Source organism: Nannobrachium achirus, assembly GCF_963921795.1.
Source record: "Nannobrachium achirus genome assembly, chromosome: 17".
NCBI lineage: Eukaryota > Metazoa > Chordata > Actinopteri > Myctophiformes > Myctophidae > Nannobrachium > Nannobrachium achirus.
The window spans coordinates 41,384,579-41,407,568 of NC_137824.1; the positions used below are offsets into that span (position 1 = coordinate 41,384,579).

General features: G+C 40.5%; 3 protein-coding genes across 5 annotated transcripts; 1 reads left to right on the forward strand and 2 right to left on the reverse strand.

Moving 5' to 3' along the window:
• Positions 1-1,006: 1,006 nt before the first annotated feature.
• psmd10 (proteasome 26S subunit, non-ATPase 10) lies at positions 1,007-4,752 on the reverse strand. Its single transcript, XM_080745795.1, has 5 exons — positions 4,549-4,752; positions 3,745-3,843; positions 2,815-2,961; positions 2,095-2,261; positions 1,007-1,461 (listed from the first exon to the last, which is right to left on the reverse strand). The coding sequence occupies exons 1-5, from the start codon at positions 4,660-4,662 to the stop codon at positions 1,308-1,310; spliced, it is 681 nt and encodes a 226-aa protein (XP_080601921.1). The 5' UTR covers positions 4,663-4,752; the 3' UTR covers positions 1,007-1,307.
• Positions 4,753-4,934: 182 nt separating this feature from the next.
• Positions 4,935-7,864, forward strand: nxt2 (nuclear transport factor 2-like export factor 2). The gene is made up of 4 exons (XM_080745588.1): positions 4,935-5,065; positions 6,391-6,477; positions 6,630-6,774; positions 7,611-7,864. The coding sequence occupies exons 1-4, from the start codon at positions 5,048-5,050 to the stop codon at positions 7,793-7,795; spliced, it is 435 nt and encodes a 144-aa protein (XP_080601714.1). The 5' UTR covers positions 4,935-5,047; the 3' UTR covers positions 7,796-7,864.
• Positions 7,865-7,917: 53 nt separating this feature from the next.
• Positions 7,918-21,904, reverse strand: acsl4a (acyl-CoA synthetase long chain family member 4a). Of its 3 annotated transcripts, none has more exons than XM_080745853.1 (15): positions 21,868-21,904; positions 18,812-19,381; positions 17,884-18,061; positions 17,674-17,783; positions 16,057-16,195; positions 14,388-14,538; positions 14,061-14,184; positions 13,049-13,120; positions 12,788-12,927; positions 12,431-12,603; positions 12,257-12,331; positions 11,962-12,150; positions 10,693-10,807; positions 10,198-10,355; positions 7,918-9,284 (listed from the first exon to the last, which is right to left on the reverse strand). In XM_080745853.1, the coding sequence occupies exons 2-15, from the start codon at positions 19,166-19,168 to the stop codon at positions 9,127-9,129; spliced, it is 2,139 nt and encodes a 712-aa protein (XP_080601979.1). In that variant the 5' UTR covers positions 19,169-19,381; positions 21,868-21,904; the 3' UTR covers positions 7,918-9,126. The 3 variants fall into 3 exon arrangements, with proteins under 3 accessions (XP_080601979.1, XP_080601978.1, XP_080601977.1); XM_080745852.1 differs by lacking the exon at positions 21,868-21,904 and adding an exon at positions 19,907-19,991; XM_080745851.1 differs by lacking the exon at positions 21,868-21,904 and adding an exon at positions 19,671-19,897.
• Between the last annotated feature and the right edge of the window lie 1,086 nt (positions 21,905-22,990).

A 22,990-nucleotide genomic window follows, 5' to 3' on the forward strand; every position in this document is an offset into this window, starting at 1 on the left:
AGAAAAGGCAAGGTTCAACAACAAGCCTGCTAGCTGAACTGTCGCATTTTCCCCGGGAAGGTTTTAAAACTGGATGACGTCAATACTGAGCGCCACTATGCACAGAAGTGAAAAGTAGTGTTTGTTCACCATCTAGTGCAAAGACAGAGAACTGCAGCAAAGATGTACCTTTTTTATTAAACTCGTATGAACTGATACTATTAGTATTAGGCCTACTGATTTGTAACATTTATGAGTGTGCAAACACATGAAATTAACTTGCCATATTTCCTGATAATGATAACACTTTTCCTTCTTGAGATAAACTACCCTTTTCTGTGGAATTGCTTGACTCAACTCAACTGACTTCATTGACTCATCATCATAGGTCACCAGGTCTAGTGCACTGCTTCTCAAGAAGTAGGGCCTAGTCCATGGCATGATTACAGCTGGTCCAACATCACTTTATACATTACTGAATGGATGACCAGGGGCCACATGAAATACCTTCACGGACCACCAGTGGTCCACAGACCACAGGTGGAAAACCTCTGATCTACTGTAAAGCTTTGCCACGATTAATGCAGCCCTAATCCAGTTTCTAGGTCCATTTTAAAGATTAATCTACTTTGTATAACTGTACCTGTTAATTATCAGGGCTATTTGTCAAAGCAGTGTGAGTGAGTGGGTACAGAGTATATCTTACTGCTGAATAACCATCAAACTGCTCATCAGTACTGTTGATTCAATAAACTACTGGTCGTCTACAATATAACTATTGCTGGCATAGTGATTGGCGTAGAATATAGTTATATAAAAAAAGACAGGTATATCTGCCAAGATGTTACTTTAATGTAAATTGAGTAGAGTAAGAAGGATGCAAATTATTGGGACAAGCAAAACAGCATGGAATTTAAACCCACAAACATTAACAAAACAAATGTATAGCAACCCTTCAGACAACATAACTTAATCAGTTAATTAACATATCCCAGTCAATATACCTCAAAAACAGGTTGAACAATGTTTTATTTTTTTCAAACAACAGTTCTGTTCAAACTTCATACAAAATATGTTGCACTGGCACATGGAGAGATGTTAGAATATGAGCTGGTCCACAGGCATCAACAGAATAGTCTGAGACGTTCTTTACTCCCAGGTAAGAAGCTGTTATACTGTAGGCTCATGCCAGTCAAAAGTTCTTCTAATCCACTCCTTTGCTTTAGCTGTACTAATCTGAATGTCTCCGATCAGCTCGATAGAGGAAGGATGATGGGAATGACAACACTTTGGAGATGTGGTTGATCCTGGATGGAGTAGGACCGGTCTCATCCCTCTACAATCCTACGGAGGACGGTACCCAGAGAGCCCTTCGCTATCTGGAGAGGAGTCTTCTCCTCTTTGTTTTCAATGTAGATACTGGCTCCATGTTCTACCAGCAACTTGGCTGCCTCCACACGTTCCTCATCGCATGCCAGGTGGCTGGGGATAACAACACATGGGTTGTAAATATGAAAAGGTTTCCCTTTTTAATATTCCATTCTTAAACTATTTATACTTTGCGAAAGAAAAACAGACTAGACATTTGATAGAACAGTTTGTTTGCACATTTCAGTGCTCTTATAAAAGTATGAGTTGATGCCAACAGTGTTCTATTCCACTTCAATATAGGCCTACTTGCTTAAAAAACAGGGGGGAAAAAACTATTACTAAATATGGTAACAACATTTTTAATGATAAACATCCCAGTTAAAACAGTTTATAGTAACAACATTACATGATTTCTTCTTTGTTTGTTTTTTACTCAAAAAGTCAATGTTCATCGTCATCATTTATCATAATGTGTGAGTACATTTTGTCATTTTCTTACATAGTATAGCAATACATAACAGTAGGTATAACCATGGTAAACGGTTATTATACCACGGCTATCAACGAATGAGATTGTGTGTTATCTGAGATACCCATTTTATACATAAGACAGTACACACACACACACACACACACACACACACACACACACACACACACACACACACACACACACACACACACACACACACACACACACACACACACACACACACACACACACACACACACACACACACTTACAGTGGTGTATTGCCTTCTGAGTCCTGGATGTTGGTGGAAGCGCTTTGTTTGAGAAGCAGCTGGATGAGCCGGTAGTTGCCCTTGGTGGAGGCTCTGTGTAATGGAGTAGCCTGCAGCTTGTCCATGACATTGGGGTCTGCTCCATTCTCCAACAGCATCAGAGCTATCTAAAAGAGGAAGGAGTACGGACCATGCGTGTGTTAACGATCAGTGATCAGCTTCATTCATACTTCATTGTACGACAGTGTTACTCACTGAAGATAACCGATCTACAAGCTAACGACACATCACAAACCAGCTGCAGGTTCAAGATGTGGCGGTCCCCCAAACATTATTTTGAGGGGTCCCCAGATGATTAACATAATGTGCAATATTGTTTTCTCTCCCAACAGTAAACAACATAACGTTTAAGTGTATAGAGGGTATCTGCAATTTCTAAAGTGACAATTTAAGGACTTTTTAATACGCTAAAATGACTAATGAATTAAACATTGGCCAATTGTCAAATATTAGAGGCAGAAATTGTGAAAATAGCCGATCTACATGCGCACAACGCCTTGTGTTGCGAGGTGTTGTGAGCATGTAGATCGGCTATTTTCACAATAGAACCGTGTTGTATAAAATGTAATGCCTTAACTCTTAGTGCTCGTCAAGGTGGGGGGTCCCCAGGGAGTCGCAGCCCGAAAAGGGTTGAGAACCACTGCTATAAATGACCCATACCTCATATCTGTCTTTAGAAGCTGCATAATGCAGAGCAGTGCAGCCATTCTGATTGACCGAGTTCAACTGAGCTCCTTTGGATATGAGAGATCTCACTATGTCCTCTCTGCCGGCAGATGCTGCGATGTGGAGAGGAGTCCAATTGGCCTGAGAAGGAACACATGTCAATTCACAAACTACTGTGTACTTGTTTGTAGACAGGACTAAGGTCAAAGCAAGCCATACAGGATCAATTAAATATTATTAATTAACTAGCTCACAAAGTTAAACAGGCATTGGAAATCAAAGAAGCTTGTGTAGTTCTAGTCACATAACTAACTCCTAACATAACTAACTAACTCCATTTGGTTTGATCCATTATGCAGAACCATAATGTTTCACCTTCAAGACACCTACACAATGTATTTCATGAACTCTATTACTATATTTAAAAAAAGATAGATGCAGATTTGTAATAACATTTATTAAAAATAGTAACCTTAACTAGGAAATGTAAAATAATTTCTGATTACAAATTTGTCCCCTTTTCTTTGACTTTTAGGGCATCAAGATTTGCATTCTGTATAATTTTAATGCTGTTTTTAGAATAAAATGTTCATAAAAATATACTATGATTCATACAGTATGATCTGTGTCAATTGTTGTGTCGATATTGCGTCATAGCATCTGTTCGACGTCCCATTTGTTTGACACTGGTGAATGCTAACCTGCCGACACTGGTGAATGCTAACCTGGTGAATGTTAACCTGGTGAATGCTACTATGCCTAAACCTAACCTAACCCCAAACTACGCCTAACCCGAAACCTTAGTCAAACTAATGGGACGTAGAAATATCGAGATTTTACCAGTCAATTCTCACAAGTGAGAGTGCAATACTTTATCAGAATGGAGAACTATGTGGAATATCATCCATCAATCATCAACATTACATCGTCTTGCAGATTCACTTCAACTCCTAGATTCAGGAGGAACTGCACAATGTCGGAGTGTCCAGCTGAACAGGCCCAATGGAGAGCAGTTCTGTGGTCCTTAAACAAGAAAAACAATTAAAGACTCATTTGTACTTCGTATATGCATTGGGATAGCTTGTATAGGCAGTGGTGGAAAGCAACTAAGTACATTTACTTTAAGTACTGTACTTAAGTACAATTTTGAGGTATATACTGTACTTTTATTCCACTACATTTGTTTGAAAACTTTAGTTATAGTTGTACGCTTTGATTATTATTCAAAAACATACAGCCCTACAGTATACATTATGGACATTTGAAAATAGCAGATCTACAAGCTCATAATGAGCCGCGACAGAGATTGTAGATCTGCTATTTTCAAAGGATTTTTAGAAATGTTATACTTAAAACTTGTGAAATGGGACATTCTGCACAATGAGTACTTTCTACGTTTGGTACTTTAAGTACATTTTTATAGCAATACTTTTGTACTTTTTTACTCAATTAAATTTAGAATTCAGGACTTCGACTTGTAACAGAGCGTTTCTACAGGTAGCAGCATTGATACTTTTACTCGTAAAATTAGAGTACTTTTTTCCAACACTGCAGCTGGCCAGCTGCTGCTCGTAGATCCGTTTTGTCCACAAATTAAACACAGTGAGCTTTGCAAAACATTCTCCAAACTCTACATACACAGTTAATAAAGTTAGGCAAGCCTATTTGGAACACAACAAACTACTGAATAAAAGTGTGGTTCATTCATGTCATGCATCATAACGTTACCTGGTCCGTTTTGTAGGCTAGCGTTTTATCTTTTAAAATGCATTCTTTCACTTGGTCAAATTGTCCCTTGTAGGCAAAGTCACAGATCTCCACGTTTGAAACAGAGCCCTCCATTCTAGGTGTTTTTATCCTTGGTGTTATGTTATAATGGTTTTATTAACATCTTTGCTCTTCTCGTGCTGCAATGACTCGGGAAATATTCAATTGGATGCGTTACTTCCGCCTTAGGATAGGAAACATCGCGATGTTTTCTCTTCCTTCCGAAATAAAAGCTGATGTCGCTCGATTCGTTGGGAAATGGGAATGACGGAGGAGAATGCTTTTACTTTGAAGACTGTAGACCGTGACCTGCGGAAGCGAATGGAACGTGTATTTCCTGTTGACAGAGGAGGCAAACTAGAAGACAACACGAGAAAAAATAACTTAGAAAAAGATAGAAACAGCTCCACGTCTTCTAGCTGTGTGCGTTTGTGACATTTTCATCCTGAAGTCTGTACCCATGGCGTCTGTAACACTGGTAGGTTCTGTTGTTGGAAAACGTGATTTTTATATCCTTATAGTTCTCTCATCGAGCATAGCATGTCAGCAGCTAGCTAGTAGCTAGCTAGCTACATGGCAAAAAGCCTAATTTGAACGTGGTGGAAAAAGTACTCAAATGTTTTACTTTAGTAATGTATCAATACCACAATATGAAAATACTCTGTTACAAGTAAAATGCCTGTTGAGTAAAAGTACAAAAGTATTGGCACAAAAACAAGTACTAAAATGTTTTTTAATAGCAGATCTATAAGCTCAACCTCACAACCACTGAAGTACTGGTTAATGAATATAATATAATAATTTGTATCTGCAAAGTAACTAATAAAGTTGTCAAATAAATGCTAGTGGAGTAAAAGTACAATATTTGCCTCTGAGATGTAGTGAAGTAGAAGTAAAAGTGCTGCAAATAGGAAATATTCCAGTGAAGTAAAAGTACCTCAAAATTGTACAGTACTTGAGTAAATGTACTTAGTTACTTGTATTGTCTTGATATGCATTGACCCAAGCAAAATACATTTCCCTTGTGGATAATAATGACATCTAGTCTAATCTAATCTTTACACCAGTGAATTTTAATAATAATAAAATAAGAATAAGAATAATACATCTACAAGTTAGTAGCACATAACAGGGTTGGGGCAGTCATACGAATAGGTATCTTTAATATAGAAAGGGACATTTTAACAAGCTTTGACTCTAGCCTAGGGTTTACGGTTCGGTTCCATTGATTCCGAGCTGCCTGTTTTCTGGTACACCGGTTCCAAATACTGGGTCATGAGTCGTGACTCGTGGGCACGTTTTTATCGCTCCCTTAATTTTGTGGCAAAGGTCTCCCCTTAACTCTAAAGCCCGGATCATAGTCGGGTCCGCGGTGGATAGCCTTGTAGTCTTTTCGAGTCTTTTTGAGTGATGAAACTACAACGTTACATCATTCCTCGCGGTGGAGAGCTTTCCACCGCGAGTCCCAACACATCTCTCTGTTTTTACTATCAGACAGACAGGCTCTACACCCCGTTCACTGATTGGTCGACCTGAACCGGTCTAGACGGGGTAAAGGACTTCACCGTGGGCCGTGACTATGATGGCCTGCACTTATTTTCTGACTTGAGGTGGAAAGCTTTCCACCTCAAATTTGCGGTGGATAGCTCTCCACTGTAGACTCTGATCCGGGCTTTACAGTATACAAATGGAACCAATACAGTGTTTGAAGGGGGAACTGTCACAGGGTACCTTGCCACAAGCACCATGATTTCCCTGACTTGAGCCTGACTGACAATATATTTTCATTCTTTCTCACACAAGGATTTTAGGACACATGCTGACCAGTCATGCAGGTACTCAGAAGAATTCATCAACATTTATTACGAGTGCATGGACAAGAAAAGGAGGGTGAGTGTTGACCTTGTTTTGTTCTGTGATGCAAATAGGAACTTGTTGCCTGTCAATATGGATTACATGTTGTTGTATGGTATTTACCGTATGTCTCCTTCTTACTCTATTCCTTCCCTCTCTCTACTCGCCCCATCTCTTTTTTACCATAGAATTTAACCCGACTCTACCTGGACAAAGCAACCTTGGTGTGGAATGGAAATGCAGTGTCAGGTGTGGATTCTCTGAATGACTTCTTTGAGTCCCTTCCATCCAGCGAGTTCAATGTTCAGACACTGGACTGTCAGCCTGTTCATGGTGAGAATCATTCAGCTTCCAAACCAACAACACTCAATATGGCCATGACTGTCTCTACCGTGTACTGTCTGTGTTCTTGCTATGATAAGTACAGTAAGTAAATAGGTTGGAGTGGCTTGTCGTCTGTATCGGCGGCAATGCACTGGGAGATGACAACGGCTCCCAGTACTTACCACATGACATGTAGCCGTGGTTGGTAGTTGGTACTCATATGCCGAGTTGGCAGTGCCCGGGATTGTACCCATGACCAAAGGCAAGTGCTCTACGGACTGTGCCACCCCAGATACATGCAGAGTTTGTTATCGCAGAGGTTTTCAACTAGTGGTCCATGAAGGTATTGACCATGCATTCAATAATGTAGGAAAGTGAAGATTTACACATTTTCTTGAATTTTTATTTGGTGTTTGTGGGATGAGAACAGTGGAATAAAAGACATCAATATTAGTTGTCATTTGAGGAGGCTTATGCTTCGATTCCAAAAGTTCTTCAAGCTTAACTACTACAGGAGGATCAGCTCATTGACTTGTCCAGACTCTTTCGAGAGGCACATTATGGAACAGTCCCTAGTAAGTTCTGCATAAGTTGTCACTTGTCCGGCACATTTCTCAGAGCTTACGGTAAAAAGAAAAGACAATAAATGACCTTTTGTAACAATGCATGTCTGTGAGAGTGGCATTTCCACACTGGCATACCTGAGCAATATTTACAGGGCAAAGTTGGAGCCTGTTTCTTTCTAGGCCAATGAAATAAGTAAATTGCACTAATTTATCTGGACAAGTAAACCTCACTCATTTTATCTGGACTTTGAATACATTTTGATTTCCTCTATTTTGCAGAACAAGCTACTCAAGGCCAGACGACATTGCTGGTTGTGACCGGTGGACTAGTTAAATTTGAGGGGAACAAGCAGCGTTTCTTCAACCAGAACTTTCTCCTAACAGCCCAGCCTTCACCCAACAGCGACCAGCCTGTATGGAAGATTGCCAGCGACTGTTTCCGCTTTCAAGACTGGAACAGCTGATGAAGTCGTTCAAGTCTCATTCTAACGAGTGTCAAGTGTTCTATTGTATGATGGTGTAAATTAAGATGTGCAGCCTTGGTTATGTTGTTTTGTAATAAAATGGAAAACATGTTGGATAACTTTGAGTACAAAATGACATTTATTTACCAAACATTTCACAATGAATGGGACATGATGGAATAATTACAGAATTGTAACAGTATCACAGAACATGTAACTGCTGAAGTTCATGTTCCCACTGCTGAAGTTCATGTTCCCAAAGTGTTAGTTTTTTTCCACAAGACATCAAAATGACAAAGAAAATCCTATTGAACAGATGCCACTTCAGAAAGCATTGAGACCAAATATTAGTCTACATTAACCAATCATTAACTGAGGTATATGCGAACCTTTACAGTATGCCAGTTATCACTAAAGATTATGCTAAAAAAAGCATCGCAGTAGCTTAGCATGCTTACTCTTTAATAAATAATTTAAGGTGCTCACAAACGGACAGCAGTTTTGACAGAAGTGAGTTCTTTACAACTTTATACTACGTGACATTTGAATATATTAAATATCTTCCTGAGTCATGTATGTTTTACACATTTGGTCTGACAGTCTCAATGCATTATGACAAAAACAAAAGTACAAAATAAAGCAATATTGTGGTTGGCCAGGAGAGCACAACAGGACAGGCAACGAGAGACACAGAAATCCTTGCTTTCAAGCTTCAGTCTATAGCCCATGGCCATGGCTGGGCCAAATATTTTTTGTGTAAATGTGTTTAAAACACCAGGTAAACATCACATGGCAGTAACAGGTCACTGTACTATTAGCCTTTTGATCTAAATGCCACCTATGTCTGCACACCTGTACTATAGGCTCAAGGCACAGTAACATCTTCACCAAAGGCCAATGGAAGCCTATTTAAGTCATTAACTACAATTGTTAATATTTGATGGAATGAGTACTAACGATGCATTCACAACAAAAAATACACCGAAATATGAAATGTATCTATTACTTACAAAACAGTAGGCCTACAAAGAGATTGAAGTGAATGGCAGTTGAGTGCTGTTATGGTCACGCACCCTCTTCCACAGAATAAGAGGTGCCATTTTGGTGCAACTCTGTGAGAATCAAAATGTGTATTCCTCTCCCAAGCAAAAGTATGGAAAGCAGCACAGTTTAGCCAAACAAGTACAACTATCTACAGTTTCATTTGTGTTCAAGTCACTTGTTTGTACATTTTCGGTACAGAACCTGTTTAAAATTTCAAATGGGTACCTGAAATGTTATTTACATATTTAAACAGTGGCAATAAGGAGCTCTAGGGTCAATTGGCACATTTATTTGCCTCCATACATTCTCTCTATATATTGGATGTAGTGCTTCTTTAGCTCTGTCCTCTTCAGCTTAAAAGCATCAGTGACGAGACCCGTTTCAGGAGTCCAAGGTTCTGGGCTTAGATGGACCTTCACTGGGATTTCAAACCGTTGGAGTTTATCTACATGGATGGAATAGAAGATGCAACAGAGAGGTAGAGATCAGATCATATGTTTTATTTCTGGAGAATGTAGCTTCTGCCTCACTGTTTATCACAACAGAATAGTATAATACTTTTACTGTTCCTAGTATATAGTTTACAATATATCTTTATGTCTTGATGAATTGAATACATAGGACTACAATGGAAACAAGCCCTCAGGGCTTTTTGTGTTATCCTTTTAGCTTTATTGAATAACTGTACCTCTGTACTTTTTGCAAACTGTTAATGACGTATTCAATCGAGCTCTGCAGATTTATTGGTCTGGGCATATGCATCATATCGGGGCAAAATCCACGTATAAAATGGTGTACTTAATCCCAGCTCAAACATCTACCGTATGTCTGACATCATATCAGTAGACACTAGACAGTGACTAGAGAATACAACATTGGGATGGGACGATATGAAAATCACGATTTTTGTGACCAAAGAAATCGCGATTTACAAAATGATCACGATAATCATATCACCATTATTGTGACCAAAGAAATTGCAATTTACGAAATTATCACGATGATCAAAATATCCCCAACATCCATTATCCTGGGGCGGAACATTTGCCAAAACATAGCAGCTCACAATGTGTCGCGTTGAGACATGTTGTGAGCTTTGGCAACGAGAATTGGTAGAGAGTGAAAGAATACTGTATCAAGTGCAGGGTTTAAGTGGTACCAGATATGCAGCTCGGCAAATAAAATGTGAATTGATCCCACCAGGGATCGGAGGACAATTTCATGATAAATTAAATCTCCACGATACATACGATTATCATGAGGGTTTTTTATCATGATAAACGATAATATCGCTTATGGTCCCATCGCTATATATACACATCTAAAAAAAAATCATATCAGCTGGCTCTAAATCTTACTGGTAGCAGCGACTTCTTTAATCCCCTTCAGAACCTCTCTCTCCATGTCCGGGTGGGTGCACAGCTCCTCCCATGAACATGCAATGCCTCTCTGCTTCGCCAGTTCTGTCAGACGCTTCTGGTTGGGCACCACAAAGCTGATCACATAGTTCTGCTCACTGCAAGGACAGGGACCAGAGAGAAATTTATAACGGTTTGTAGCCTTTTCGGTTTAGTGTTTTTGCCACTAAATAGGCGTGTACAAAATTTCAGAAACATCTATGTCGCTTTCGTGTAAACACCTAGTCCCACCGACATTTCAGACCACAGCGTGCTTCTCTTTGCTTGCCGCAATGTCTCGCCGTATCGTGTCATTGCATTGAAGTGATTGAACCTCACTGCTTTCACAGAGCGTGGAAGCGGAATACCACTGCTGGTTGAATTCAGTGTTAAGGCGTAAAGCCAAATGCTTTAGATCAAACTATGATATATGCAGATGGCCATAGATTCACTTACCTATTTGCATACGCACAGATGTTGTCAATTAGTGCGCAAGTCTTCAGAGCTGACTCCACTTTCCCCAGGGACACATAGTCCCCTGCCTGGAGTTTGACCAAGTCTTTCTTACGGTCTAAACAAAACATAAAATAGATTCATCACATGTAAAAAATAATAAATACAGTGTAAATGACTTGACACATGAGAATGAATAAAGTAGTTGAGTAGGTCAACGGATATGAAATGATATATGAATAATGCTTTTCAGGAGTCCCATCAGATTTGACCATTCTAACTTCGTTAGAATTAAGGCTAAATTAATCACAATTTATATTTTCCACAAATTGTCATTGTTTTATTCTGTTTGCACTACAGTATAACTACCACCAAATTAGATATTGTTATTATACATATATATATTTATAAAGGTCCATATAAGTGTTATTGTATGTTTACCCATTGACTACAAATCATGAATACTTTTACATAAGTAAGGCAAAGTATTATTTAATATTCATGTCACTATGATGAAGTCATAGACATTTGATTTAAATTCATAAAACAGTCTTTTCAGGGAATCTTTTGTCAAGACTTTAAAAATCAATGCTTGCCTTCAGCTGCATTAAAATGCAACAATAACATAGCTTTGACCAAAACAAAAAGCTGCAGTATATATACAGTGAACGAAGATAGCAGGGGCGCTACTGGTATCCCTCAAACCACCGGTGCTCATGAAAGGGAACACAATGAGCAAAAGAGGACAACATTTAAAAAATAAAAGGCCTTTATTAACAGGCCCCCTGGCTGCAGACTGCGGACTCACTGTGGACACATTTTGTCTTTGTTCAGTAACACCCTGAAGAAGGCGTTTGCCGAAACGCGTTAGGTGATTTTTAAATAATGTTCTAGCCCGTTAATTAATAAAGGCCTTTTATTTTTAAAATCCACCTGAGTGCCTGGACCTGGATTTTTGTGCCTCTGTGGCACATTTTGTCCTCTTTTGCTGTGAAGTATACAGTATATGACTTCTAGACAGCAAAAACACATGGTCCTTTTAACATACATTTATGGGTGAGATGAATATTGTACTTGATTCATGGACCAAATATACCAAAATGCCTTGTTTAGATGTCCTTTTTGGACCTCCTCTTTTATGCAATTAATTAAACAATCTGATTTAGAAATTGGAGTAGTTCATATTGTGTTTTTGATTAATTGTTCAGCCCTAGATAGAATAACAACAAATGAAAGTATGTTTAAAAAAAAAAAAAGAATCACTTTACATACCCACAATTTGAAGGCAGCCATCAGGGTGGATCTCTCCTATATCGCCAGTGCAGAACCACCGCTGGCCTTTTTCATCCTCAAAAAAGTCCTGATCATTGCCTTCGCACCTGAAGTAACCCGTGGTTACGTTGGGACCGCCGATCATGATCTCACCTCTGGGGAGCGGCTTGTCATTAGTGGTGTAACCACCTGAAAGAAAACATCAAGGGAAGGGTGGAGGGAACGTGTAAGTCCTGTAATATGGGAAATGTATTCTGTACCGGAAACATATGATGTCCAGAACTCTCAGCCATACCTTCAGCCCAGTCCCTGAGTCTGATCTCACAGCAAATAAGAGGAGCTCCCACACGACCCGTGCTAATGTCAGCAACTGTAAAGTGTAAGATATCAGACTTTTGTAAGATAAAGAGTTACAGACCATTTCAATTTTTCACTTGTCATCTCCCTGCTCACTTCTAGTTACTCTTACCCTCTGTGATGGTGCCTGCCCCACAGGTCTCAGTAAGTCCATAGCCTTGGCCCACGGGACAACAGAAACAGACATTCATGAATCTCTGTGTTGCCGAGGACAAAGGTGCTCCTCCGGAGAGCATCATCCTCACCCGTCCTCCAAGCAGAGATCGCACCTTACGAAACAACAGACTATAGAGACAGAGAGACAGACAGACAGATGTAATTTAAGTGACCTTAAATGTTTGAATGCCAGAGGCATGGGTTCTTCATTAGATTATGACAGTTAATTTATGTTGTAATGATTCTAAGTAGAACACTACACAAATTCTCTGTACCCTGTGGGCAACATAACCAGGACAGAACGGGCTCTTACGCATTGCAGAGTGGCGCGTCGTAGCCTTTCTTGATCTGCTCCAGTTTATAGTTGTACCCCAGATTGAACAGCGTCTTCTGAATGAAACTCATCTCTTGCACTTTGCTCATCACATTCTTGTTGATGCGATCCATGATTTCCTGGTTGGGAGAAGGTAAACAGTGACTGGAGTGATTGATATGAGCTGAGAACAGGGAGGACACAGAACATAGCACAGAGTAATCAAAGGCAAGAAGAAGTGGAACGGGTAAGGGTTCGTACCGGTACAGCTGCCATAAGGGTGGGCTTGAGCACAGAGCTGTCTCCTTTACTTCCCCTCTTTATCTTGGTGGACTGGAAACAAGAGAAACACATTGCTAATAGATAAACATACGTGAATGTATATACTGTAGAATATCCTGACCTATGTGAATTTATATACAGTACTTATTGCCTCTATGCGAGCTGTACACTCAATTCATGAAGTGTAAATGTATTATTTATTCATACAAGATGAAGTGCATTGTCAAATGTAAGATACCACCCTCTGCATACACCGTTAACATGTGCAACAATTAACATTTATTTATCTACTTACACTGCTATAGAGCATAGCAGTGGTCGTGGTTTACTGGTGCCAACAAAAAGAAATCACCCATTCATTTTCCCCATAGACCTTTACAAAAATATTTATAACAATTATTTTAAGGCTAGAACCTCCAGGATGTCAGTGAATCATGACCATAAAACCTTTGCTCCTGTGAATGGCTACATTTAATCATTACCCTTTGTTTAGCGATTTTCAAAATGTTCTTTTCACAGAATCAAAAGGTTTCATGGTCATGATTCACTGACATCCTGGATGGCTTGGCTTGGCTTAACATAATTGTTATAAATATTTTTGTCTAAAGTCTAAGGGGAAAATGAATGGGAGATTTTTTGTTGGCACCAGTAAACCACACCCACTGCTATACTAGCTCTACAATCAATAGAGTAAATTATACAGTATACAGCTATTTACTTTGTAATGGTGTACATTCTATAGTTCACATTGCACTCAAGCAATTATTTAAAGGTAAGCCGAAATAGCTAAACCGTTTAGACTTGAGGCAGATTCTAAAAATGCCTTCTAAATCCTAACAGCTTTCTGAAATAACCTATGTAGCTATATACTGTATATAGCTAAACATCTAAAATTATGCTTTCCCGGATTGAGTGGGTTAACTTCATATGTTGAGTCAATAGCTGGGAATAATTGAACATGTGTCTATCTGTACTGTTGTGTAATTTGTACCTGGTCTGACAGCGTCTGAGGGGAGGAGTAGCCAATCCGACAGCCGTATGTCACACAGGAGATCTCCGCTGTCATTTCCAGAACGTGAGCCAGGGGCAGGTAGGCAATGTATGTATCCTGGGGCCTGGTAGAACACACAGTCAAGCTTGATTTATACTTTATCACACAATTGTGTATAAGCAGGGGCGTCACAAGGGGGGGAAAAGTGGGAATGAGTTACTAGGGCCCAAGGTGGAAGGGCCTTAATTATTTGATACTTTAGCCATTGAAAAATAGCATATATACAACCTCACAGTGCGTTAAATTATAGTCATAACTGACGCTCACCCTAGTCCTGGGATGCGCTCACATTGGCCGGTCATTCCGGCGATAAGGTTGCTGTGGACGATCATGACTCCCTTGGGTCTGCCTGTGGAGCCACTGGTGTACATCACCACAGCCAGGTCTGAGGGCTGTGGCCTGACCACTGCCCTGCTCACTGTGGGACAAACAAGTCATCAACATTCACACCACTTAAGCCCGATATACTTTCATCATACAATTAATACCCCAAATAGAAAAACAAGTTTAACTAGGTGCTCACAGGAGAGGAGAGATCAGAGCACTCAAAAAAGTTAAAACAGGAGGAGGGACGTAACCCCCAGGGTCAACATCCTGGGGGACCCTGTGCGGTCGAAACATGTCGGCTTTTAAAGGTGATACCCCATGCATTTCAAAAGTATTTATGTCATATTGTTTATGTCCCAAAAACGTTTTTCAAAAGGTTTGAGGCTAAATTACCACTCCTGAATAGAGAGCCTCTCTCATTTTTGAATGGCTCTCAGAGCATTTTCAGCTGCAGTACTACCTTTGGCCTGAACTACGTCTCTCCTCTTTTAACTTTTTGAGTGCTCGGATCGCTCCTCTCCAATACCCCAAATAGTCGAGCTTGTAGATCTGCTATTTCATTTTTTTTAATGGTTTTATTTTAAATGTTTCCTTTTTGTGACATGCCCCAAATAGGGACGCCAGGGTGTTTTTTAATGCTATGCTTGCACTCTCAACTTAGCTCATATATGTTATGCAATTATAATGTGCAATGCCAAGTATGATGGTTATGCTATTTTTCTATTGCATTATACCAGCTCAACTCAACTTGCTTTTTTGGGGGGTTTTCTTTTAGGCAGGAGTATCTGATATATCTTTGGTATCCTTTTGGTTGAGTTTCCAAGCAAACTGAGGTGATTCCCAAACACGAAAACACTGCAGACTACCGATAGGTCAGAGAGCAATCAATCACTTATACTGCATGGAAGCTCTATTGAAGGTTTGACCTGCACCCTAGCATTACATTTGACCTGTATCTGTTTGCCTGTTATCTGTAGTGATTCACTCATCTTCGTAAGCATACAGATAAGCTTGTGACACCACACCATGCTCTAGTACTTTATCAAAGACACTGCAGGCCCAAAACATGAGATGTCACTGTAACTTTACTGAGTCAGGTCAGTAAAGATACAGGTCAGATGAGTCTCATCTGACCTGTATTTGCTTGACCGGTATCTGTACTAAATAATCTTCAATATATATTACAATAAGGGTACTGTCAGTGGAAAATGAAAAAGAGTCGAGTTGGTCCGGTATCATTAAATTACTTTAGGCTGCCATAAAAAAGAAAAAAAAGAAGAAGAAGAGCTGTGCAGTACTGTGTGCAGAAAAATAATGATTCATACCTCTCAGATACCCGTGTGTCACAACCAAGCTCATGAAACGAAATAAGGGCTGGAGAATTCACTTGAAAATGCTCCAAGACTCACAGCAGCAAGCAACAATATTTTAATTATTTAATTAAAAATGTATTATGTTCTTATATTAATACGATTTTGAAGCGAGTAGCGAGCACTTCTTTTGTCTCATGATTCTGCCGTTTTGCAGTTTGGCTCAGCACCAAAGGCGGAGGAGGTGCATTATTTTTGTCTTTGAATCACAACCAAGCTCACACACTAACACTACTCACTGTTTTCAGGCTGGGCTCCCAGCTCACTGACAGCCTGCATGCTGTGGAGTGTGAGTCCTGCTGGGTACACTTCAGCGCTTACTCTCTTCTTGTCCACATAGATCACATGTTTCAATTTTGGGATTTGTGCGAGCACACCCTGTACAGAGAGAGAGAAGGAGCGAGGACAGAACAGATATCACTACAACACCCAACATCTCACGATAAGTCTCCCTTCAGCATCAGATTTGAGTCTAGCTAGAGGATGTCTTCATGGGATCTGTCGCTGATGGTTTCTGTGATCAACCAATCATCGCTTACGAAAATTTTGCATTTCGTAAATTTTTACTATCGTGATGAGATTCTTTTCATATTCAGAGTGATAGTGTTGTAATCATGTAAGGCTGCATCCGTGCATTGCACAGGAGGCAATACAACTACACAATCTGGGAACCCATCGGCAATGAAAAACATTCTCCTAGCTGGCTGCTGACTCTGTTTAGTTTCTACCTAATTGCCCATGTTACATATGAGCAAGTTACAAATTCATACTATATCCATTAGAACAGGGGTTCTAAGATTTTCATGTCAAAAATAAATATCTCCATACAACTGTAATAACATGGACCTAATTTTCAAATGCTATGATGATTCAGGGCTGTTTGTCATCTCTCTATTACGGTCAATAACACCCATGGGCTGACACACAAAGGCCTTTGTAATGACTAATATTTAAAGATGCTACTGTAGCCAAACAGTTACGTTTGTTCAAAAGTATAAATGTGATCATTGTTGCAAATGTCGCTGTGTAAGATTAGGATCTTCGAAGCTGAAACCACACACCACCAGCTTGAAAACCCAAAGTACACTGACAAAGACGACAGAACAATAATGCAACTGTGTTATCCTATTCAAATGCGCCTCTGTGAATGCTACATTCGGCTGCTCTGAGTCTGAAGTAATTTGCATTTTAACTACTGACTCAGCCATGGACCAGTAGCAGCTCTCATTGACATGAGTCAATCTGTGTCTTTCTAAATAATAACTATGAATAAACGCGTCCCCTTTTGTTGTTGTTGTTTGTTTGGGTAGTGGCCAAGTACATTTGCACATACCTATACATTTAACTCATCCTAACTATTAGGAGCAGCAGGCAACTGTGGAACAGAACAGCATCCTGGGAGCATTTGGGGTTGAGTGTCTTGCTCTAAGACACTTCGACACCACGTTGGACCTGGGACTCAACTCGGGAACCTTCCGGTTTCCTAATGGCCGGTCTACCTTCTGAGCCACTGCTGCCTCTTAAACAGTTTAAAAGTTGGACAATAGAACATTGTGCCCAGTGCTGCCAACTGTAGCACTACAAATTATGACCACCTATGTTGTGAATGATGTACGACTTAGATGGTGCACATCTGTGCTTACCAGCACATGTATGTCATGAGGAGGATTCATGATATGGAATCGGTCTATCAAATAAGGGCCAGAGCAGTGCTGCATGCCAAGTCCCCAAGTAAACATTAGCGAATCTTTCAACATCCTTATTGCTTGGGGTCCAACAACATACACAGATCATACTTGAGTGAAATTGTTAGCGTGTTAGTTTATTGATGTGGATGTGGAAGGTTGTCTGCTCACCTTCAGTTTAGTCTCAAGCAGCTCAACGCTGGTGACGAGATGTGTGACTCCGGTTTCGTTCAGTCCAAATGCCACTGCATCTTCTCCAAGGGTGGCATAAAATGTCACCACTGTAGAGTGAAGACAGATTAATGAGTAAAAGCAGCAGGCATAAAACAGCAGGCAGTTCTATTACTGCTATGTTAGTAATAATAAAATGCACATCCTTACAGGGAAAATTGCGTCTAAAGCAGGCCTGCGCGGTGATCATCCACTCCGCTCTGGTCTCACAGAAGATGGCCACTTTGCTTTTAGGTTGCTGTCCCAGTGCTGCCAGTCCACTGCCAAACTGGTTGACAAGAGTGTCGACGTCCTGGTAGGACAGCCAGCGATACTCTCCCAAAATCAGCTGGGGAAAAAAAGGTACATATTTTTGTCTTTGCATTATTATGGTTACTGTGAAAAGGTTGCTATGCCCCATTTACAGGTCTCAACAAAGTCATGCACATCAAGTCAATACTGGTTTGACCTTTTATTAGCTCCTTTCAGAACCTCTCCCTCCGCTATGCAGCTCCGAGATGAGGTTCCTCACAAATCATCCACAATTGTTCGGTTGCGGGGAAGCTCCGCCGTTCCCAAACACTTCTTACCTTTTGTGAACATCCTATCCAAAACATAAAGGTCCCATACCGGTCTTAAACTCTTTATTTGAACAAGCTGCCTGAGAGACCGGTATGGGACCTTTACTTTTTGGATAGGATGTTTACAAAAGGTAAAGTGTTCGGGAATGTTGGAGTTTCCCCGCAAAAGAACGATTGTGAATGACATTTTGAGGAACCTCATCTCGGAGCTGCATAGCAGAGGGAGAGGTTCCGAAAGGAGCAAACCTTTTATGTAGTATATTTTGTTAATTTACTTGCCCAATTTAAGTTCCCAGTTTTGTTGTTTATTTTCTAATCATTTCTTGTATCATATATAGAAGATATATTTGCTGAAATTAATGTTGATTGCTAAACTGATTGTTTGAATCAATATTCATTGTTTAGCAACAGTTGATTGCTAAACAATGAATGTTGATTCAATGAATGTTGATTGCTAAACACTTTCTTAGTGTTTAGAACATTTAAAAAAAAAAGGCGGGATTGAATCGATTGCGTACCTTTTTAAATACTTTACCGTTGGGCTGTGGCTCGTTCTCGTCGCTGAGAACATCTCTGGTGCCGAGGCAGTGTGATGGTCCAAAACGTTGCACGGCATGTTCGAACAGTTTATCCAGGGTGTCCTTGCCGGGGAAGTCCTCATTGGCCAGGGATTCAAAGTGGTCCACAGAGCGATAGGGCCCCTCGGCGCAGCCCGAAGTGGAGAGGGCCTTGACCCGTTTTGACCGGGCCCGCCTCTGCCCAGCATGGGTGATGTAGTACCAGGGGAGGAAGGACAGGAAGGAGTACAGCCACACCAGGAGGTGAAGTGGGAGCAGGAGGACGGAGTGGAGAACAGAGTCTGACTGGAGACCCATGTTGTTCACTGGAGGCACGTCAGTACCAACAGAACCGCACAGCCGGGCTTTGGGGTGATGGACTGGATGTGAGGAGCAGGGAGGATCGTCAGGGAGAGAGAGAACTCGACAAATAACCTGACGGGTCCACAGACACAGGACTTGAGGACAGGTGGTTTTAAAGCCCACAAATGAATAGATCCAGCTGGCCCATGCACCAAATAACACTCAGATCTAAAAACAAAGAAGAAAAAACATTCAAATATATTTCTTAAAATTACTATGTAAACATTTAACAGATTATCTTGTCCAATTAAGAGATAAAAAGTAGCAAGGATAAATATCAAAGAAAGGGAGATGTGGCACATTTTGTGGTGGCGTCTATCGGTCACATGCTGCCCGCTCTGTGAAGAGGAAGTGGTGAGAAAAGGTTTCTGAAAAGTAAGATGATCCACTCAATGTGCAGCCAACTCAAACTGTGGACTAAGCTCATTTACAAAGCCTGTATTATATTTATATTCACCCTTTCATTCGTTGACACCATTTTCCTGACAGCAGCGTGTTGAACTTGAAAGACAGTAGTGACTATCCCGACAAAGACCTGCATTCAGTACTAGTCGTCCACACACATGACACATACACACCACATATTTGTACTGAGGGTGTGTTTTAGTGTGTATCAATAACGCAGGCGTCTTTCCTCCCCTTGCATTTCTCAATAATCTCTGAAGCAATGTTCCAAGGAAGCTAGTTACTCACTTTATATGCATGACTGTCGAGACCTGTCAGACTGACAGGATGCTAGAAGCATGGTAAAGATACAGCCCTGTACTGTCAGTGTCCAGACCAAGTGTTGTTGGCCAATAGCATGATGAGGATCACAGACAAACAATGACATCAACACGCTGGCCAATGTCCAACATGAGGAGGATCACAGATGACCAATGACATCACCATTCAGGCTCACCCCACTCGGTGGTCAGTGAGAGGTGTCATTCTGGGTCGAGCTCAATCCGCACATAACCTCTAACCTAGATCAGTGGTTCTCAACCTGTGGGTCGGGACGCCCAGGCGGGTCCCCAAATAATTTTTGGGGGGTCACCAGATGTTAACAAACCAACATAAAGTTTAAGTGTATAGAGGGTATCTGCCCATTTCTAAAGTGACAATTTAAGGACTTTTTAATGTATCTAAAATGACAAACTAAACATTGGCCAAATTGTCAAATATTAGTGGCAGACTTTGTGAAAATAGCCAATCTACATGCTTGGCGTTGAGAGGCGTTGTGAGCATGTAGATCTGCTATTTTTTTCACAATACAACCGTATTATACAAAATGTAATGCCTCAACTCTTAGTGCTCGTCGGTCGAGGCCTGAAAAGGTCATGAACCACTGACCGAGATAATAGTGCAAGACGACTAGAGGGCAGTGAAAGTCGGATGATGCACTTAAAGTTTAGTTCTCTGTGGTTTCAACATGAAGTCAAATTACAGAGCCAGGAAGTCAAATTACAGCCAGGATGAACACTGGAATGGTGCAGGAATGCAGCTGCACAAATGCACAGTGTTAGGAAGAATTATGCCGGACCATCTGCCTTCCTGGGTGCAATGTGCTTCAAACTTGACTGACATTATATCAATAAAAGCATGAATGAAGATTGAAAATGAAATGAACATTGACACTTGAGAAAATGACTATTCAGAGTCTTGAATAGAGACTAGAGCAGAGATTACGTAATCGTAAAATAGCAAGCACATGTTCATCCATTCTTAAATTAAATTGAATGGCGTCCTTAAAATGTCTGGTCTCAAGAAAGGTATAGGCTATAGCCTATTGGTTTGGTGACGGAGGCCACTAAACCATGATGGAGCAACATTTTGTTGAAATACGTAGGCTATTTACACTCCCAACTCTATTCCGGTTTCTCCAGCTCATTAGTAAATGGTAAAATACATTAAAATACATTTCCAGGTTAATCTCCTCCAATCAGGTGACTGGTGAGAGAATTCATCATAGACATGTGAAATTGCAAGTGATGAAACAAAATAAAGAGCAGACAATTTGGGATTGTAAAAATATGAAATTGTGTTCATATTTTTTTAACCTGATTGAATGGGTTCTCTAGTAGTGACCCATCTGAAAATTTACATTTAGATTATTAAAGAGCTAGAGAGAGATGGTGAGCCTCTTAGTACTAACACTCTTGTTGGTTTTTTAACCAACCAATATCAGACAACAGGACGTTAATTTTACAACTTTCTGCATACATTATGGCTATATTTCTAAGGCACACGAGCAGTGTTTAATACGGTAAGTACTTAAACATCATCATCACTAGGAAATGCTCTGTCTAGTTCCTCAGTATGGTGGTTAATTAGGATCTCATGTCTAGACGTTGCATTGCACGCAGGCGGGATCACAGCATCACAGGAGCAACGATTTAAGATCGCATGAATCAGATCAATCTCCAGCGGTCGTTCCCAGGCATTTAAATTCACAGATCATTGTCTTAAAAATATATAAAGCCACATTGAAGAGGCCACGCGTTGCTTTCATCTAGCTACGATGCTAGACCCCGGTTCATGACTGGAAACCGCAAATCCATTTCAATACGATCCAGATAAATTAACTCTTACACAGATCTACCTAATGGGATCACATTATGTTGTAATCAGATTAGAGCGACCTGCTTAAACGGGCAGGCAGGTCACATTCTTACCTTGAAGCGGCCGTGAAACCCCGGGTCTAACGGTTACTGGGTCTCCTGCCAGTCAGACTAGAGGAGAGGAGAATGACCGAAAGTAACCCTTTCTGAGGCACTAGGAACCGGAAGTATCCACGTCATCTGATTCCATATTTCTAGACCAATGAGAACCCTCGCTGAACTGTTTCTTTCTTCTTTTCCTTTTTTTCTTTTCTTTTCTTTTTTTCAACTCTGGGTTCATTTTATGTCAAAGGAAATGACGTGTGTTAATGGGCTGGTTCTCTCGTTATTATTATTTCTTTCCATTCCATTTTCATTCCTTTATGGCTACGGGGCGTCGTGTTGTTACGTGGCTTTGGTGAATAACGGGCGATGATTAACATCATGTTTACGTATGTAAAAAAAAACGGTGAACATTATCAGATAAGATAGAGGTGTAAGGTGCATGATAAGCTGCTTGAATAATAACAGAGATAGTTAACATTCCTAAATGGTTATTTATAGAGATTGTTTCAACCACTGCTCTTCAGATTGGCCTGCTAAATAAATGGTTTAAACTTCATTAAATAGTTGGGGAGCAACTTTCTTAAAGGGTATGTGAGAATAACACTAATCTGGTTTAAACATAAAAAGCACATTGTAATATTACAAATAATTAAATACAACACAATAATACAGGCCTGTTGGAGAGCCCTTATGGGCCCTATATAGTCCCTCAGCCAGCCCTATGTTCCCTCAACCCTGTCCCCTCAGCCCTGTATTCCCTCTGCAGTCAGCACCTATGCAAATCCCAAATTATTCCCTATGTTCACTCAGTCAACTCATCTGGAAAAACCAAAGAACTGGTGGTGGATTACTGGCAGAGCAAGAGGACCCCAAGCTTACATCACTAGTAAGACGCCTCAGGGCAACAAGTGACCTCGCCCTTTAGGGTGAGGTCGCGCCATGTCTTGGCCATCTGGCCAGTGATGTCGGACCAGTTACCCGTGGAGACCCCTGGTACCCATTTATGGAGATCCGTGTACTGTTACTGTATATGGGGATATGTATGCTGTGAGAGCCCAAATATACTTTCTCGGTTATTCGTTGTGTGAAGGTCCTATGAGGTCTATGACATTTGACATCATACATACAATCC

Bases quoted from the DNA above. Each gene is read 5' to 3' on its own strand.
- psmd10 (XM_080745795.1), bottom strand. From the start codon at position 4,662: ATGGAGGGCTCTGTTTCAAACGTGGAGATCTGTGACTTTGCCTACAAG. The intron at 2,262-2,814 runs GTATGGGTCATT...TTCCTCTTTTAG, and splicing joins CTTCTAAAGACAGATATGAG to ATAGCTCTGATGCTGTTGGA. The intron at 1,462-2,094 runs GTAAGTGTGTGT...TGTTATCCCCAG, and splicing joins TCAGAAGGCAATACACCACT to CCACCTGGCATGCGATGAGG.
- nxt2 (XM_080745588.1), top strand. The intron at 6,478-6,629 runs GTGAGTGTTGAC...TTTTTACCATAG, and splicing joins GCATGGACAAGAAAAGGAGG to AATTTAACCCGACTCTACCT. The intron at 6,775-7,610 runs GTGAGAATCATT...TCTATTTTGCAG, and splicing joins GGACTGTCAGCCTGTTCATG to AACAAGCTACTCAAGGCCAG.
- acsl4a (XM_080745853.1), bottom strand. From the start codon at position 19,168: ATGGGTCTCCAGTCAGACTCTGTTCTCCACTCCGTCCTCCTGCTCCCA. The intron at 12,332-12,430 runs GTAAGAGTAACT...TACACTTTACAG, and splicing joins GGCAGGCACCATCACAGAGG to TTGCTGACATTAGCACGGGT. The intron at 10,808-11,961 runs GTATGTAAAGTG...TGTTTTGTTTAG, and splicing joins TGGCTGCCTTCAAATTGTGG to ACCGTAAGAAAGACTTGGTC.